Genomic DNA, 17,164 nt, shown 5'->3' on the forward strand with positions numbered 1-17,164 from the left:
CAATGACAGATGATGAAGTTCAAGACATGTCAAAGGTTTCATATTCCAGTGCAGTGGGGTGCTTGATGTATGTTATGGTTTGTACAAGACCGGATCTGACATAAGTTGTTAGCGTGGTGAGCAAGTTTCTACCAAATCTGAGACAAAAGCATTGGGATGCAGTCAAGTGGATTTTCATATATTTGAGGGATACTACAGACTATGACATCATGTTTGGCAGACAAACAGGATGATCCTTCAGTTGTGGGATATGTGGATCAACTATGCAGGGGACTTGGATAACAGGAGGTCTACCATAGGGTATGCATTCACTCTTGAGAAGGGGCCTATTTGTTGGAGGTCCATGGTTCAGTCGCTAGTTGCACTATCTACTACTGAGTTAGAGTATATGGCAGTGGCTGAGACTGCCAAGGAAGTTTTGTGGCTTATAGGATTGGTCAAGGAGCTGGGTATTTAACAAGGTGGAGTTACGTTGTGATAGTTAGAGTGCCATTTATTTGGCAAAAAACTAAGTGTATCATGAAAGGACCAAGCACATAGATGTGAGGTTTCACAAGATCAGGGAATTGGTTTCTTCTAGTGAACTATTGCTTGAGAAAGTTCACACATCTGAGAATGCAATAAACATGTTGACAAAGCATGTTACCGCGGACAAGTTCAAGTACTGTTTGGACTTTATTAACATCTCCAGATGCTAGATGGGAGGCATCCCAACCTATTGTTTCAAGTGGAGCTCTAGGTTATGTTTTCTTATTCTCCTAAGGGGGGAATATTCGTCAAGGTGGAGATTGTTGTAGTATATGGCTCATATCGAGTGAAACACATGTATAGAGAAAGCAAGCTAAAGAAAAACAAGAAAGTTGATCTAAAGAAAAACCCTCAATGGTTTTCATAGGTATATCGACGGTTTTTTCCAGAAGCCAATTCAAAAGAAAACCGTCAATGGTTTTGTTTGGTATTGGTTTTGAAATTTAAATTAGGACGATCAATAGGTAAGGGAAGCGGGGGCAAATCCTCTGTGGTATGGTATAGGAGTATTTAAGGAATTTTTCTCATACCTCTGTACGTCTAGGGTTAGTATAAATATAATGATGTAACCCTATTTTTGAATATAGTGAATTTCAGTCATCGCTTACTCCCGTGAACATAGGAATTCTATCGAACCACATTAAACCCTTGTGTGTTTTTGTTTTTCTTATCTGTGTATGTTTCCGTATTATTTATCGTGATTGTTGCACTGCACCAATCACGTTTCATTCACAACATAAATATATAAAAATACATATTATATTTAATATAATATATAACGATTTAAGATATATGATTGAATAACCCATACTATGGAGCCCTAGTAGCTGTCACCTAGGGTTGTTAAAAAATATTTGATTACTGATCCAATCCAAAAATTCAAATTGAACCGAACCATAACCGATTTGTTCAAATCGGTTTGAATTAAGATATTTTCAAGTTTTCATATATCGATCTGGTTTCGATTTTTGTTGCTCCCAAACTGACGGTTACTCAAATCGAACTAGTATTAACTAAATTAATATAATTCTATAATATCTTTAAATTAAAAATTAATTTAGGACTACAAAACAGAATGCATGTGGGAGCAAGGATGTGGCTAACCAAACCAAATAACAACTCAAAACAAAAACCCAAAAAAAAAAAAAAGTTAAATAAATTTAACAAACCCTTACAAAGGGCACAACCACACAATTCCATATCTCAACTCTCAAGCGGCACCTACCCCAAGCGGCAAGTGGCGAGCAGTGTGCACGTATGTACCCAATGCCCCAACAAGCCAGCTAGCTGCTCCACCCTCAACCCACAGGCCGATCGAGACACCTACCAGCTACTGCGTCGCTACCCACCGAAGCTTAGTCTCCTTCAGTTGTCGCACTAGCTGGCGACTGGCGTAGAAGTAGATGTCGACTTCCCACCTTTTGCCCTCTGCCTTGTCACCTTATCGGATACGCCCACTATAGTTGCCACCTTGTTGGGCATACCGTCTTGTAGGCGAACTTGCAAGATGGAGATCCATGAGTTGTTTGTGAAGGAAATAACATATGCAAGATCTGAATAATGTGTTGTCCTTAATTTTGTTTAAATATAACATGATGTAGCCATTTTATTTGAATTCAACATCTGAACTAAACCATGGTTACCCATTCTGTCAATTATTTTAAGCATTCGGTTTAGTTTTAATTTAGAAAATTTTTGATCTATTAATATCCGTTCAGTCTCACATCATCTCTGTGAGCACTTCCAAAACTAATATAAGATTTTCTTAACTCTCTTTCTTTAACACTTAGGTTTTGAGGAAGAGTTCTCTAACATGATATCAGAGATGAGCCTTGGGCTGCTTAGTTTCTCTGTGGACTGGATTTCTCCTCGTCTCATGTCCCTCATGGGTTCGAGGGGGAGTATTAATATCCGTCCAGTCTCACATTGTCTCTGTGTTCAATTCAATAAACAAAAGTTCAACTCAAATGCTCAAACTGTGAACAATCCATAAGATCGATTTAGTTTGGTAAATAGAAGTTCGGTTCGAATACCCAAATCATAAACAATTGACCAATATTATATTGATTTTACAATAATTGCATACAATTGTGCACGTGGACACATGAAGCTGGGAGGTTAGAAGAGGGTACCCAAACTTGGGCCGGGCCCCTTCTTGTATTGGGCCTTGTTTTATCAATTATATCTTAATCACCAATCCAGCGCGTGGGACACGCGCATTCCTCGACAAAAATCAGGTTGCTTTGGATCCACGCGCCCACCTACCAAACCATTGCGACGAGATAGGCAGTATCACCCACTACCGAAAACAAAAAAAAATGAATTAATTAATATTGTACAAATTATTTAGGCTTCTATGGAAAAAAAAAAAAGTAATAAATAAATAAATAAATGTTAGGTGGAAAATTTATGAAGTGACTAAAATAATTTAAAATTGTCAAAAATATATATGCTATTTTAAGAAGCATAATTAATAATTTCTAATAATATTTTTAAAACATTAATATTAAGTTTTAGTTTTTAAATAATTATTTTTAAAAATAAAAATATTAATAGAAGAATTAGATAATTTAATTTAATAAATGTACTATTTCTAAATTAAAATAAATTAATTAATTTAATTTAATTTATTCTAAACTAATTTAATCAATTTAACCTTAGTCCGTTCATATTTTAAACGGATCAAATATAAATTGTGACTTATTCATTCTATTTTTTTTTTTTTTGTCACAAATTGGAGTTTAATTATAGGACAAATAAAAAATCAAATCGAAAATTACAATTTTTAATTGAGGCAAATCAAAATAAAAATCGAGTCGAATCTACTATTCTTTGAAGGACCAAACATTGGGCGGTTCGATTATGATTAATTTTTAACCGATTTTTTATTATTCAATGTTTTTTTTTTTTTTTGCGCACAAGAAAAGTCCATCACAACTAAAGCATTTTTATTGATGAAAACTTTGCCGCAGCCATTTTCTTGAGTAGCAAACTTATTTAGAAAAAAAATTAAGAACAAGAAAAAGAAGAAGAATAAGAAGAGAATGACCTTGTAGTACTTACGTGTGGTGACTCAATGGAGATTAGAGATCGAAGAGGGGGCTATGCTGGCAAGGGTCTACAATGATGTGTTTGTGACTTCGGGAGTTGAAGAGGAGATGATCGAGGGCCTGCTAACCTACTACTTGGGCGAGAATTGTATGGTTGCAATAGGTCGACACTGTGGTGGATGGGGAGGCATAGACAGAGACTCAACTATTTGAAAAAAAAACCCTAAACCCTAAGTAAGAATGAGATTAGAAAGATAAAAACTCGAATAACTTTTTTCAAAATTTATATTAGAGGTTAATATTCCATTGTGTTGCACTCTTTTAAATTTGGAATTGTAGACCAATCATATATTAACATATATAAAAATTTATTAATTAATACACATAATTTGTATTTAAATTAGGTTTCCCATTTTTTGATTTTTCAGTTTGATTATGTTTATGATTGAAATCAAAACCATAAAAAAATTTAAAAATTAAAATCAAGTATCAAAAGACATAATCAATTATAATTTCGAATGGCGTCACTCGAGCGTCAATGTCGCCCCTACGATTCATCCAATTTTTTCTTTACTTTTATCGTCCTAAAATGCCCTCGCGTGCCGGGCCAAAACGTCAAAAGACCTTCTTGCCCTTTGTCCTCACTTCTTCCTCGGGATTTGTAGCAAACCAGCAACGTATGCTTAGCGGACGGTCAGAGTCAATTCAAGATCATCGCACACGTGTTATATTTTTCCCTGTTTCCGAAAACACCCCCGCGACCCACGGGCATTGCCCTTGCGGCAGGAAACCCCTAGGACACTTTTGCCCCTCCTTACTTTATACCTAACAACACTCGTTCCCATTGCGCATGTCGCCTTCTTGTTTTAGACTTCAAGTTCTGGTTTTGCCGTTCGCAGACTACAGTCGTCAGTAACCATGGACTCTACCGTCATAGCCAACGGCGGATTCGCCGCCGCTCTTATGTCGTCTCCGGCGTCGATGACGGGGCGGTTCGCCTCTGTATACAGCGAAGTACAGACAAGCCGTCTTGACCACCCCCTCCCCCTTCCTTCTGTCCTCAAAAAACCGTTCAAGATCGCCGACGGCCCCCCTAGCTCAGCCGCCGGCAACCCAGGTCAGTTCAGATCTAGATTGATGATTGCACTGCTTAATCTCCAATTATACAAGTGTTATTTATGTTTATTTACTCCATGGACTTGAATTCATTTTGTTTATTTTTTATTATTTGCGCAGATGAGATTGCTAAGTTATTTCCGAATGTGTTCGGGCAACCATCGGCAATGTTGGTGCCGAGCGATTTGGGTGCAAATGGGTTGGATAAGAGGCTGAAAATCGGCGTCGTTTTGTCTGGAGGCCAGGCTCCGGGAGGGCACAATGTCATTTCTGGGATTTTTGGTTAGGATCATCTTGTTCTGGATTTATCAGATACATTGGGATCTTGCACGATTGCAAAAAGCTTAATTATTTAGCTATCATTGGGAACCTTTTATTTATTTATTTATATTTATTTTGGGTGCAGACTACTTGCAGGCTCGTGCAAAAGGGAGCACACTATATGGTTTCAGAGGAGGTCCAGCTGGGATCATGAAGTGCAAATATGTAGAACTAAACTCGGAATATATTTACCCATATAGAAATCAGGTTAGGATTTATTATGGTAATTAGCGGTTCCAGAAGATTCAAGCTTATATAATTTATTAGTTCAACTCAATTGATGGTATGGAAGCATCAAAGCATGCAGTGTAATTTCCATTTCAAATGACAGTGATTATTATGCTTCTCTCTGATGCGTGCACGTCTCTTTCTATTTGCAATGTTTCTATGATCATGAAAAAATTAGCCATTGCAAGGAATCTTTGATGATTCCCGGGAATGTGCTCTATGGGGGCAGGCATTTGGGATTCCTGGAACTCCCATATACAGTATGCTCACTCAATTAGGGAATGCATAATCCACCTATGTTTTTGGTAATTTGGATCCCTATGAAAATGGGTTCCTATTCTATGGGATAGAATTCCTGACATGTGATTTGCCAAACCAAATACCTAGTAAATTGTTTTAATTCTGCCGTTAGCTGTATTATCTGCAGCTGTATTATGTGCCTCTCAATTTTTTAGTAGTATCTAGTTAATTGTGTTCATATATTCGTCGCTAATTTATGTTAATTGTATGCACAATTTTAAACCATTCAGATCATTGTCAATTCTGATTTGGTGTCTGAATGTTTTTGACAGGGTGGTTTTGATATGATTTGTAGTGGGAGAGACAAAATCGAAACTCCAGAACAGGTGAAATCTTTTTTCTTTCTGGTTTTGAAAGATTGTGCTTAGTTCTCTGTAACTCATTTTGTGAAAATAAATGTGGTTGACTCTCTTTATGGGGCATGTTTTCAGTTTAAGCAAGCTGAACAAACGGCATTGAAGCTTGATTTGGATGGTCTTCTTGTTATTGGTGGGGATGACTCAAATACCAATGCTTGTCTCCTGGCAGAAAACTTTAGGTATGATATTTGGGCTTTTGTTTGGGTAATAGTATAACATAGTCTCTAAAAGACTTTGGATGTGGTGATTGGTTTGCTTTAAATTTTTCCTTTTGTGTTTTGAATAGCGTTCATTCTTTTATTAAGTTTGTTAAGTTGCGAAACTCGTAGTTTGATGATTACTTAGAAAATATGTTCTTTATTTATGACTATCAGTGATCCTATTGGTTTGAGATCAAATATATTGAATTTTTCAGGGCAAAAAATATGAAAACTCGTGTGATTGGATGCCCAAAAACCATTGACGGAGATTTGAAATGCAAAGAGGTGCCTGCAAGCTTTGGATTTGATACTGCATGCAAGGTGAATAAGCTGTGAATTATGTTTTATACTTACAATTATTTTATAACCCTTACCCCTTTGCTCCTGAAAGAAAAGTCCAACAGTTGGACTCTTGGACTTCCATACCAGAGGTCCTACGGTTCAAAACTTGAAATGGAGTAGGGATGGGTTTGGGATGGGAGAGGGACTGATGTTTTGTATGCCTCAAATTTTTTTGTTTTTTTTGTTTTCATACTTAAACTCAATATATTACTCTGCAAGTAAAAGAGCTTGTTAGATGAGTATCTTGGAAACTGCTTAGTTCAACTTTGATAGTGACCTCCATATCGTTCCATACAATCAGTTCAAGTTTATTGAGGTGTTTAAATGGACCAATTTGAGGAGTTCATCCCTGCTAGAATGAAATAGGCCAATCCTTTATGTTGGCCTCCAAGTTCTTATGAGAACCCTTGTGATGGAGAACCACTAATGGAGGAGGGTTGCATTACGTAGCTAATAGCCAGCGTAAAATTTGTCAGATCACTATGATGTGATTCTTTACTGAATATTTGTTGGGGCATCCCCTACGAGTGATGCGTTGCACTTGTACCACTCGGGTGTTGCGAAAAGTAGGCGAGGGTGGGCTAAGTCATCGCCCCAAAGCGACACGCCATGTTGGTGCTCGGGTACGGTGTCAAATATGTAAGGGTTCCTACATCATTCTGGACGTGGACAAGTAAAGACGTTAGTTTAGGAAATTAGGATTAGATTAGTAACTTGGAATATAGGGACACCTACGGGTAAAAACATGGAAATTGTGGATACAATAATCAGAAAAAGAATTAATATAATTTTCCTTCAAAAAACTAAGTGGGTGGGGGAGAAAGTTAGAGAAATTAATAAATCACGATTTAAATTTTTGTATACTGGAAAAGAAATACATAAGAATGGAGTAAGAATTATTATAGATAAAAAATTAAAAGATAGCATTGTTGATGTAAATAGAGTAGGGGATAGAATTATAAAAATCAAGATGGTAAGGACAAGAGATGATAAATATCATTAGTGCTTATGCTCCTCAAGTCGGCTTAGCAGAAAATCTTAAGAGACAATTTTGGGAAGATATGGATTGTATTGTACAAGGCATACCAGGGATTGAGAAAATATTTATAGGAGGAGATCTAAATAGACACATTGGAAGGAATAATAAAAATTATGAAAGGATACATAGAGGATATGGATATGAAGACAAAAATGAGCCTGGGGAGATGATCTTAGACTTCGATATGTCATATGATTTTAGTATAATGAATACTTGCTTTAAGAAGAGAGAACATTTAATAACCTTTAAAAGTAGACAAAATAGAAGTCAAATTGTATTTTTTTAACTAGGAGGGTAGATCGTTTATCATGCAAGGATTGTAAAGTTATTCCAGGTGAAATTCTAATCACACAACATAGAGTCTTAGTATTAGATATATGTGTTAAAAAATGGAAGAATAAGGATAAAATAAACCAGTGTAAGAAAACTAGGTGGTGGAACCTAAAGGAGAAAATATACTAAAATTTAAAAATAAAATGATTAAAGATGAGGATTAGACTATAGAGGATGGTATAGATACAAATACTCTTTGGAGCAGATTAGCTAGCTCTATTAAAAAAATAGTAAAAGAGATTTTAGGTGAATCAAGGATAAGATTCTCGAATAGCAAAGAAAGTTGGTGGTGGGATAAAGATGTACAAAAAGCCATAAAGACAAAAAGAATTTGGTATAAAACGTGGCAAAAATGTAGAAACATGGATAACTTTCAAAAGGATAAGGATGCGAGAAAAGATGCAAAAAATGCTGTTAGTGAAGTTAAATATAGATCATTTAATAGTTTATATGATAGATTAGATACAAAATAAGGAGAAAAAGATATATTTAAACTTGCTAAAGCTAGTGAAATGAAGAGTAAGGACTTAGGAAATGTAAAATGTATAAAAAGTAAAGATGATATTGTCTTGGTTAAGGATGAAGACATTAAAGAAAGATGGCGAAGTTACTTGAGTAAATTGTTTAATGAAAGCCAAATAGAAGGCTTAAACTTAAAATTGTCAAATGAGGAAAAGACTAAAAATATGAGATTTATTCACAAAATTAGAGTTAATGAAGTTGAGTTTGCACTAAAAAAGATGAAAAATGGGAAAACTATGGGACCAGATAATATCCCAATTGAAGTTTGGAAATGCTTAGGTGATAACGGAATTATATGGTTAATTAATTTATTTAATACAATTATAAAAACTAAAAAAATTTCGGATGAATGGAAAAAAAACACTTTAATACCTATATACAAAAATAGTGGAGATATTCAAAATTGTTATAACTATTGTGTAATTAAATATGAGTCATACGATGAAACTATGGAAAATGGTAGTTGAACAAAGATTAAGGTTAGAAATGAAGGTCTCAGAAGATCAATTTGGTTTTATGACTAGGAGATCTACCACAGAAGCTATATATCTTTTAAGAAGATTAATGGAAAAATTTAGGGAAAAAAAGAAGGACTTGCATATGATATTTATTGACCTTGAGAAAGCATATGATAGGATATTTAAGGAAGTTCTATAGTGGGTTTTAGAAAAAAAAAAATGGTGTATGTAATAGATATACTGATGTCATTAAGGATATGGACAATGGAGTAATAACTAGTGTAAGGACTATAGATGGAGAAATTAGAAAATTTTCAATCACCATAGGTGTACATCAAGGATCTGCTTTGAGTCCTTATTTTTTGCTTTAGTGATAGACCAATTGACTAAGAGTATTCAAAAGGAGGTTCCATGGTGTATGTGGTTTGCAGATGATATTATATTAATTGATGAAATTAGGGACGAAATAGAGACTGAGTAAGAATTTTGGAGAGAAGTTTAGAAATTTAGAAGCTTTAGGATAAGTAGAAATAAGACAAAATATATGAAATGTAATTTTAGTAATGATAGGAGGAATATTGGAGATAAAGTTAAACTTGATAATGAAGAAATAAATAACACTTGTAGATTTTGATACCTTGGATCTATTATGCGAGCCGACGGAAAAATTGAAGACGGTGTAATGCATAGAGTTAAACAGGTTAGATAAAATGGAGAAGTGCTTAAAGTGTGTTCTGTGATCGTAGAATACCTTTAAAATTGAAAGGTAAGTTTTATAGCATAGCTATAAGACCAGTTATGCTTTATGGATCGGAATGTTAGGCGACGAAGAAGTATAATATTTAAAAGTAAAAGTTGTTGAGATGAGAATGCTTATATCGATTAGTATAACATTGAAAGATAAATTAAGGAATGAACATATTCGCAGTAAGTTAGGTGTAGCTCCTATATAGGATAAGATAAGGGAGATACGACTTAGATGTATGGACACTTGCAACGTAGGCCACATAGTGCACCAGTGAGGAAGAGTGAGTTAGTTATTGTGGAGGGCAGCAGAAGGGGTAGGGGTAGACCTAAAATAACTTGGGAGGAGATAGTGAGTGAGGATTTAATATCCATGAATCAGTCAAAAGAAATTATCCATGTTCGCATAAATTGGCGGAAAATGATTCATATAGCTGACCCCACCTAGTGGGACTTGAGGCTTTGTTTTGTTGTTGTTGTTGTTGTTGTATTGGAGCCTTTATGTAAATATGTGTTCTAGTTAGTAGTGGGTTAAGTGCTGGACGTGCAAGTTATTGCACGGTTATTGTTTTGAATCAGATTGCAGTTTCTCTCTCTCTCTCTCTCTCTCTCTCTCTCTCCCGCAGGTTCTGCTATTCTTCTTCCTCTGATTCTGTGTCTCATCTCTATTCTGTATTTCTGTTCTGTTCTTACCACTGCTGCTGCTGCTTCTCTTCTTCTCCTTCTTCTTTCCTCCTTATCTTCTTCTTATTCTTCTCCCTGTTCTTCTTCTAATTTTCAAAATTTTATCTATCTATCTACCTATGTATGTATATATATTCTAACATCTTTCCTGCATCACCCTGTCTTTCTGACCTTGCAGATATATGCAGAAATGATAGGAAATGTAATGATAGATGCTCGCTCAACAGGAAAATACTATCACTGTGAGTTTGTTGGTTCATTTACTTTTGCATTTCGTGTTATTGCATGCATATATATATTGATTTTATAATTTTATGCATTTTAATGATTCACTGCCACTAAGAATTCATTACATATTTTTCACCAATATATCTATATAAGTATACTTGTTCTACATTTTAGGGCATGTAACATACCACACCCCCATTGCCATTCCGTGAACTGGATTGTTCCACGTTCAAATTGACATTGATTTCCACTTGCATTTTTTATTTATCAAGACAAACAACTTCCACTTAATTTTTGGTTTTTCGCTTGTTATCCCAGTGCCTTGAACCTATGCCATATGAGTGTTTTTCATTCTTGTACCCATTGGTCTTCATTAACTTTCACCAAAACGTTTCAACTATCACATTATTAAATTCTCTTCGATTGTAGCACTTACATCATCCACCCCCATTAATGCATTATTTCCAATGATGACCTCCTAGCATTGTAGCATTGAAAGCTTTTCTATTTCAAAGCACCTAAGCATGTTGTCTTTGATTGTTATGCATAATTTCATGGATAGTTTGTCATTCACCATTCTTTAGTGGACTTCATTTTTATTTATGCTCTATATTCATAAATCACTTGACTCAATGGTAAGGATGTTATAACCAAACCAAAGATCAAAGGTTCAAGTCACAAAAATATTCTTTCCAAGCACAGAGGTAAGGCTGCATGCATCTTGCCCTCCCCAAGCCCCCAATGGCGTAGGAACCTTCTGCACTGGGCGTTACATTTTTTTAATGCTTTATGTTAAGCATGTATATTGAATTCCTTGGGGTAGCTGGGGAAGGGGTTAAAGGACCCATTGCATTTTAATTATTAAGTTTGCTACTAAGCAGCTTTGCAGAGATTTCTCAGGCTGCAGTTGTAGAACCTCCGCTATATGGACTTGACTCGGCTTGACAATTTGTTCTTTCTTCACTGGTCATATGTTATATAGCTATTTTCGCAGGGTTTGTATGTGTAGTTTGTGTATCTTAGGTTGTGATGTGATTGTTTGGATGCTTTTGATATTCATTGTACCTCTGTTTGATTCATAATGAAAAATCTCTAGATTCTGGTTACTCCCCCCCAAAGACATAGACCTTCAAAGGTGAGCCATGTAAATCTTGGGGGTTTGTTTTCCCCTGTTTTGTTTGTTTGTCTGCTTTGTTATTGCATTTGATTGGGATGTGATCGTAATATTCTGTGTAATATTCCTTTGTGTAACCTGTATTGAGTGTTTTGTATATTCATGCAGTTGTACGACTCATGGGACGTGCAGCCTCGCACATTACACTGGAATGTGCTTTGCAGACGCATCCAAACATTACCATTATTGGAGAAGAGGTGCTAATACTTCATCTTCAAATGATATCCCAGGCATCTGCACATACTTTGATGGGAGTATTGTGGACTTTTTGTGTGGATCAAACTTTTGTTGATGTTGAAACAAATCGGAGTGACTTTCTAAAATTCAGTTTGTTGCCAGTTTTTAGTGCAAGCATAAAAGTATCCTAAAAAGTGCCCCATACTAGGGTTACCATGATTCATGGAATGTCTATTTGTAGGAATAGAATGTCAAAATATAGGAATTTGATATCCTATGAAAGAAAGTGTAATCATCATAAAACAAATGATAATGCAAAAATTTTATTAATCTGTAGCATGGAATGGACAAGGAATGATTATTCCCAAATTTGTGAACGTCTATTTCCTATTCTGTGTTTGATGGAATCACACACAGTTTTGAATTGATGCAACTAAAACAAATAATTGCCTACAAATTAGTTGGAGTAAGCCTTGCTGGATTTTTTAACTTCCCAAGGCCATCAAAAACCACACAGCCCACCATACCGAAACTGCATCACCCAGTTCAAGATTCAATTTTTTTTTCCTTAATTATGAGCTCTGCAATTAATCTAGAATGTTTTTGGGTCTTCGATACTTCATTTGTTGCATGATAGATATCAACACTTCCAAAATGCAAACAACTCTTTGATTTTTTTTTAAAGTAAACTTGATAACATTGTAATATTGAATGCAATGTGCAACAATGTTTGAAGAGCTGTTATTATCACGGTGAGTAAAATATGGGAATTTCAATTTTCTCTTTGATAGTGCTGCATTTTTATTGCTAGGGCCTGATCTTGGTAGTAGACATGACATATGAGATACTCTGAGTTGGATGAAATTGAAATATCCTATAATGGAAATTTCCATTTCTGGTAAAATTGTTTGTCATAGTTATATGTCGAAGGAGTTCAATTTAATCTGTTTGAATCTTAGAAATTGCTTGGGACTTGTGACTTGAAGGTACTGTTTTTAGCTAGAATTAATCATTTTAAGTTGCTGTAGTTGGATAGAAAATTTGTTTGTTGGCAAATGTTTGAAAAGTGAAGTTCCCTTGAACTGTTTCTAGTGCTGATTAAAGGGTGTGGATTCATTGATCTGAAACGTAGATCTTGTCTTTTGATGAGCTAAAAAGCTTCACAACACAAACTAATCTGTAAACTCCTGGGGGAAGCCTCCTCTGCCATTTTTTTTTTTTGTTGACAATGTTTTTTGTGGCTACAGGTTGCTGCCAAGAAGTTGACTCTGAAAAGTGTTACAGACTATATTGTAGATGTAATCTGTAAACGTGCAGAATTTTGTTATAACTATGGAGTCATACTTATTCCAGAAGGCCTTATTGATTTCATTCCTGAGGTATACTTCTCATTTTATTCCCTGTTGATGTGACTTGTTTCCTCTAATGCCCATTTATCAAAATACAGTGGTAGGGATCATGCTTATCAGTGTTAATGTGCATTTGCATGTATGCTAATTGACGTATTTATTTTGTTTTTACTTCGCAATTTGCAGGTGCAGCAACTTATAGCAGAACTGAATGAAATTCTAGCTCATGATATCGTAGATGAAGGGGGGCTCTGGAAAAAGAAACTTACAAATCAATCTCTGCTGCTTTTTGAATTTTTACCTCAGGCAATTCAGGAACAGTTGATGCTTGAAAGAGATCCACACGGAAATGTCCAGGTGCATGGTTTATATTGCTCTTCTATGTTTGAATTTGTCTTGTACTGTTTTTATAGGTATCTATGGTTATGTTATTTCTGATTTATGCATGTAGGTTGCTAAAATAGAAACAGAGAAAATGCTTATTCAAATGGTTGAAACTGAGTTGGAGAAGAGAAAGCTGGAGGGTACATATAATGCTCAATTCAAAGGCCAGTCCCACTTCTTTGGGTATGTACTTTGCTTGACAAGATATTAGTGTTGTGACACTTTAATTGATGGCTTGGGATTGATAAAAAACAATATTACTGCTTGATAGTTGTTCATGATCCTAATCTGATATATTAACAATTTAAATTTGCTTGCTTTACATTTTTCTCATTTCCTGGCAACATCCATTGGATAGATTGGTTCGTCACTGACATCTTATGTGTAATTCTCAGGTATGAAGGGAGATGTGGCTTGCCTACTAATTTTGATGCTGCATACTGCTATGCATTGGGCTATGCTGCTGGTGCTCTTCTTCATGCTGGAAAAACTGGTTTGATTTCATCGGTTGGTGCTTCAAGCCTTCAATACACCACTACTTCGTCTCTTACCAGTTCCATTCTTTAGTATTTCATTCAAATTGTTCCTGCCTCATCCTCTTCAACATTATCATCTTAGTTACTTTTTTTTTGAATATTTTTTCATTGCATCTCCAGGTTGGGAATCTGGCTGCTCCAGTTGAAGAATGGACTGTTGGTGGAACTGCATTGACTTCATTAATGGACGTGGAGAGAAGACATGGTATGCTAACCTTTCCCTTCCATCATATTCTGCAGAATAGTATCCTGTGAGATATTATTTTATTCTCTTCATTCTCGTTTTAGTTTTTGGCTATGCCTTGGTAATGCATTACATGATAAAATTTTATACTAGAATCTCAATAGTTAGTCAACTATTCCATGCTTTTTTCCAAATACATAAAATGTGTTATTTATATGTAATGGAATAAGAGTGGAAAGGAAACAGCTACATTGGGACTTTCCTTTTCTAAACTTATTTTAAGCTGATTAAAAATTTTTCCTTTGGGATTTTTCCGTGCAACTATATATTGTGGTATTTTTCTATTGAAGTCTATAATTTATGTTATTTATCTCTTCCCCATCCATTAAGTTTGTTATTAATTAATCAAAAACTGTCTTGCAGGCAAGTTCAAGCCTGTGATCAAGAAGGCAATGGTGGAGCTTGAAGGTGAGTGTTCCTGTGCCAGCTAGTGCAATCAATACCTGCTATAATGTTGTATAAGATTAATAACCCAAGAGCTAACTCTAATTAGCAAATTCATTTTATCTTGCGTACCAAGCTGCAAGTAATATTTACAACGATGATGAATATTCAGGTGCGCCATTCAAAAAGTTTGCATCTATGCGGGACGAGTGGGCCATCAAGAATCGATACATCAGTCCTGGTAAGCGATGGGTTTGGATATCCCTTCATTCTGATCCTATCAGAAGTGTAGAGGCTGGAAAATGAACCAAGAAAAATGCATCATCTTCTTGCTTTCCATTTTGCTGTCTGTAGCCTTTGAGATCTGGGATCCTGGTCAAGTACAGGCTTCTCCTCTTAACTTCCCTCTTTATTATTGCAGGCCCCATTCAGTTTAATGGCCCAACATCAAATGCTGTTAATCACACACTGCTGCTGGAACTAGGAGCCCAAGCTTAGGCATACGTTGTAGCCTTATGGCTCCTGCCTGGATGGATTGCTCAATTCTCCATGAGAAGAGAGAAGCAGAAATTAGTCAAGTTGTGCATCCCCTGTGATCTTGGTTAGGTTGTCAACATGTTGATCTGAGTTTTGTTGGAGAGGGTGATCCCAGGAATTCAACTTGAGATGTTTAGTATTCGGTATTTTTATTTAATTTTATTTTGTCGGGATTGCCTTGGTTAAAAATACTATTGCCTGATATTTTGTTTCTATTTTTGGTTCTTTCCCCCTTAAATTATTTTCCTCATACCTATTTTCTTGGAAAGGGAAAGAAAATATTAAGGAATTTACTATGGAGAAAGAAAATAAAAATATATATTAAATTGATGAATAAAATTTAAATTTTACACATTAATATTTAATTTTTTGAAAAAAAAAATTGAATTTTACTAAAATGAATTTTTATCTTTAATATAAAAAATATATAATGAAAAATAAGATTTTAAAATTTTATTTTCTTTCCTTTTGTAAAATTCTTAATCAACGGATACTCCCAGAAATGGGAGGGGAAGAATCCTCGTGGGTCTAAGGTGACTCATGAGGTATGTATTTTTAGTGTCATTCATTAAAATCATTATATCTTAATCAACAGCCCTGAAAGTTGAAATACTTACTACAAATTAAAATAATTAGTATTAGTTGAAAATTTCATATATATATTCATTCAAATTAAGTCTGAAATTTTATTTAAAAAATTTTGAAGACACCAAAATTTTATTAGAAATTCAATATAATATAATGTTAATTTTGTAGGTGCATAAAAAATTATTATATTTTAAATAAAATAGAAAATTCGCAAAAAAAAACACACACAACTATAAATGGGCATAGATGTAAGAACAATTTAACAAAAAGTAACTTCTTGTTACAAAAACCATAAGAATTAATGGGTTACCCCTTCATTTTCTACCTTCATAAATTATGTCCTTTGTTTTTCATGGATTCTTGATGTTGATATCCATCTAAATGTAATGAACTTCGTAAACATTATTTTAGATGAAAATAATGCATTCCTACAGGATCACACGAAAGTTATGATCTTCATTCGTCATCATTTAGATAAAGAATTAAAGATTGAATACCTTACTATCAAAGACCCACTTATCTTATACAGGGCCGACTCTTAACAATATTGGGTCCTGAGCGAATGATTTAATTAGGGGTCCTTAATATTTTGTTTAATTTTTATTTTTATTTAAAATTAATTTTTCTAACTTTTTGAGATGCAAAATTACTAATTAAAGTTTTATATTCAAGATTTTCAAGTATTTTTTTTTTTCTATTGATAACATAACTAATCCATTTAACCTTTCTCGTGACATAGTTAATCCCAAATAATTTTTTATAAGTTTAAGTTTTAAAAAACTTCTTTCTGCAAAAGTTATTGTCATAGGTATCGTTAATAAAATTGTATAAACAATAAATACATTTTAAAAACAATCTATCTTTTTTATAAATACATTGAGACTTGAAAAAGAAAGAATTTAATGACATTTACTTTACATTTTAAAATACAATTTCATTTACTTGATAGTGGGAAAGTCAATGTATGGGAAGATAGCATCATAAATAATGTTAACATTATTACATTAAAAAAAATTTTGGGGGCCCCAAAATTTTTGGGACCCTAAGCAAACACCTCAACTACCTTAAGGTCAAGTTGGCACTCATCTTATGAAAAAATTTAAATGATAGATTTGACCATCAAAAGATCGTGATTTTACCAAATGCTCGACATGAATGATTGCACCTGAGGTTACAAGATTTTAAAGCAGATAGTGAATATAACTCAGCTTGGCATATATTAGCTCGAAGCTAAAATTATGTGGTGAAAATATTAATGTTGAAGACATACTTGAAAAGGCATTTACTACTTTCTATCCCACTAATGTGCTCATGCAGCAGCAATATAAGGAGGGGAAAT

General features: G+C 34.6%; 1 protein-coding gene across 1 annotated transcript; it reads left to right on the forward strand.

The window, feature by feature from the left end:
- The first annotated feature begins 4,384 nt into the window (after positions 1 to 4,384).
- LOC131153646 (pyrophosphate--fructose 6-phosphate 1-phosphotransferase subunit beta) lies at positions 4,385 to 15,450 on the forward strand. Its single transcript, XM_058106098.1, has 16 exons — positions 4,385 to 4,695; positions 4,815 to 4,976; positions 5,101 to 5,222; positions 5,816 to 5,869; positions 5,975 to 6,081; positions 6,318 to 6,423; positions 10,403 to 10,466; positions 11,735 to 11,823; positions 13,051 to 13,182; positions 13,339 to 13,509; positions 13,604 to 13,719; positions 13,932 to 14,043; positions 14,193 to 14,277; positions 14,680 to 14,724; positions 14,873 to 14,941; positions 15,122 to 15,450. Exons 1-16 carry the CDS (start codon positions 4,497 to 4,499, stop codon positions 15,196 to 15,198), a joined length of 1,710 nt encoding a protein of 569 aa, XP_057962081.1. The 5' UTR covers positions 4,385 to 4,496; the 3' UTR covers positions 15,199 to 15,450.
- The last annotated feature ends 1,714 nt before the right edge of the window (positions 15,451 to 17,164 follow it).

Source organism: Malania oleifera, chromosome 4 (genome assembly GCF_029873635.1).
Source record: "Malania oleifera isolate guangnan ecotype guangnan chromosome 4, ASM2987363v1, whole genome shotgun sequence".
In the NCBI taxonomy this organism is placed as follows: Eukaryota; Viridiplantae; Streptophyta; class Magnoliopsida; order Santalales; family Ximeniaceae; genus Malania; species Malania oleifera.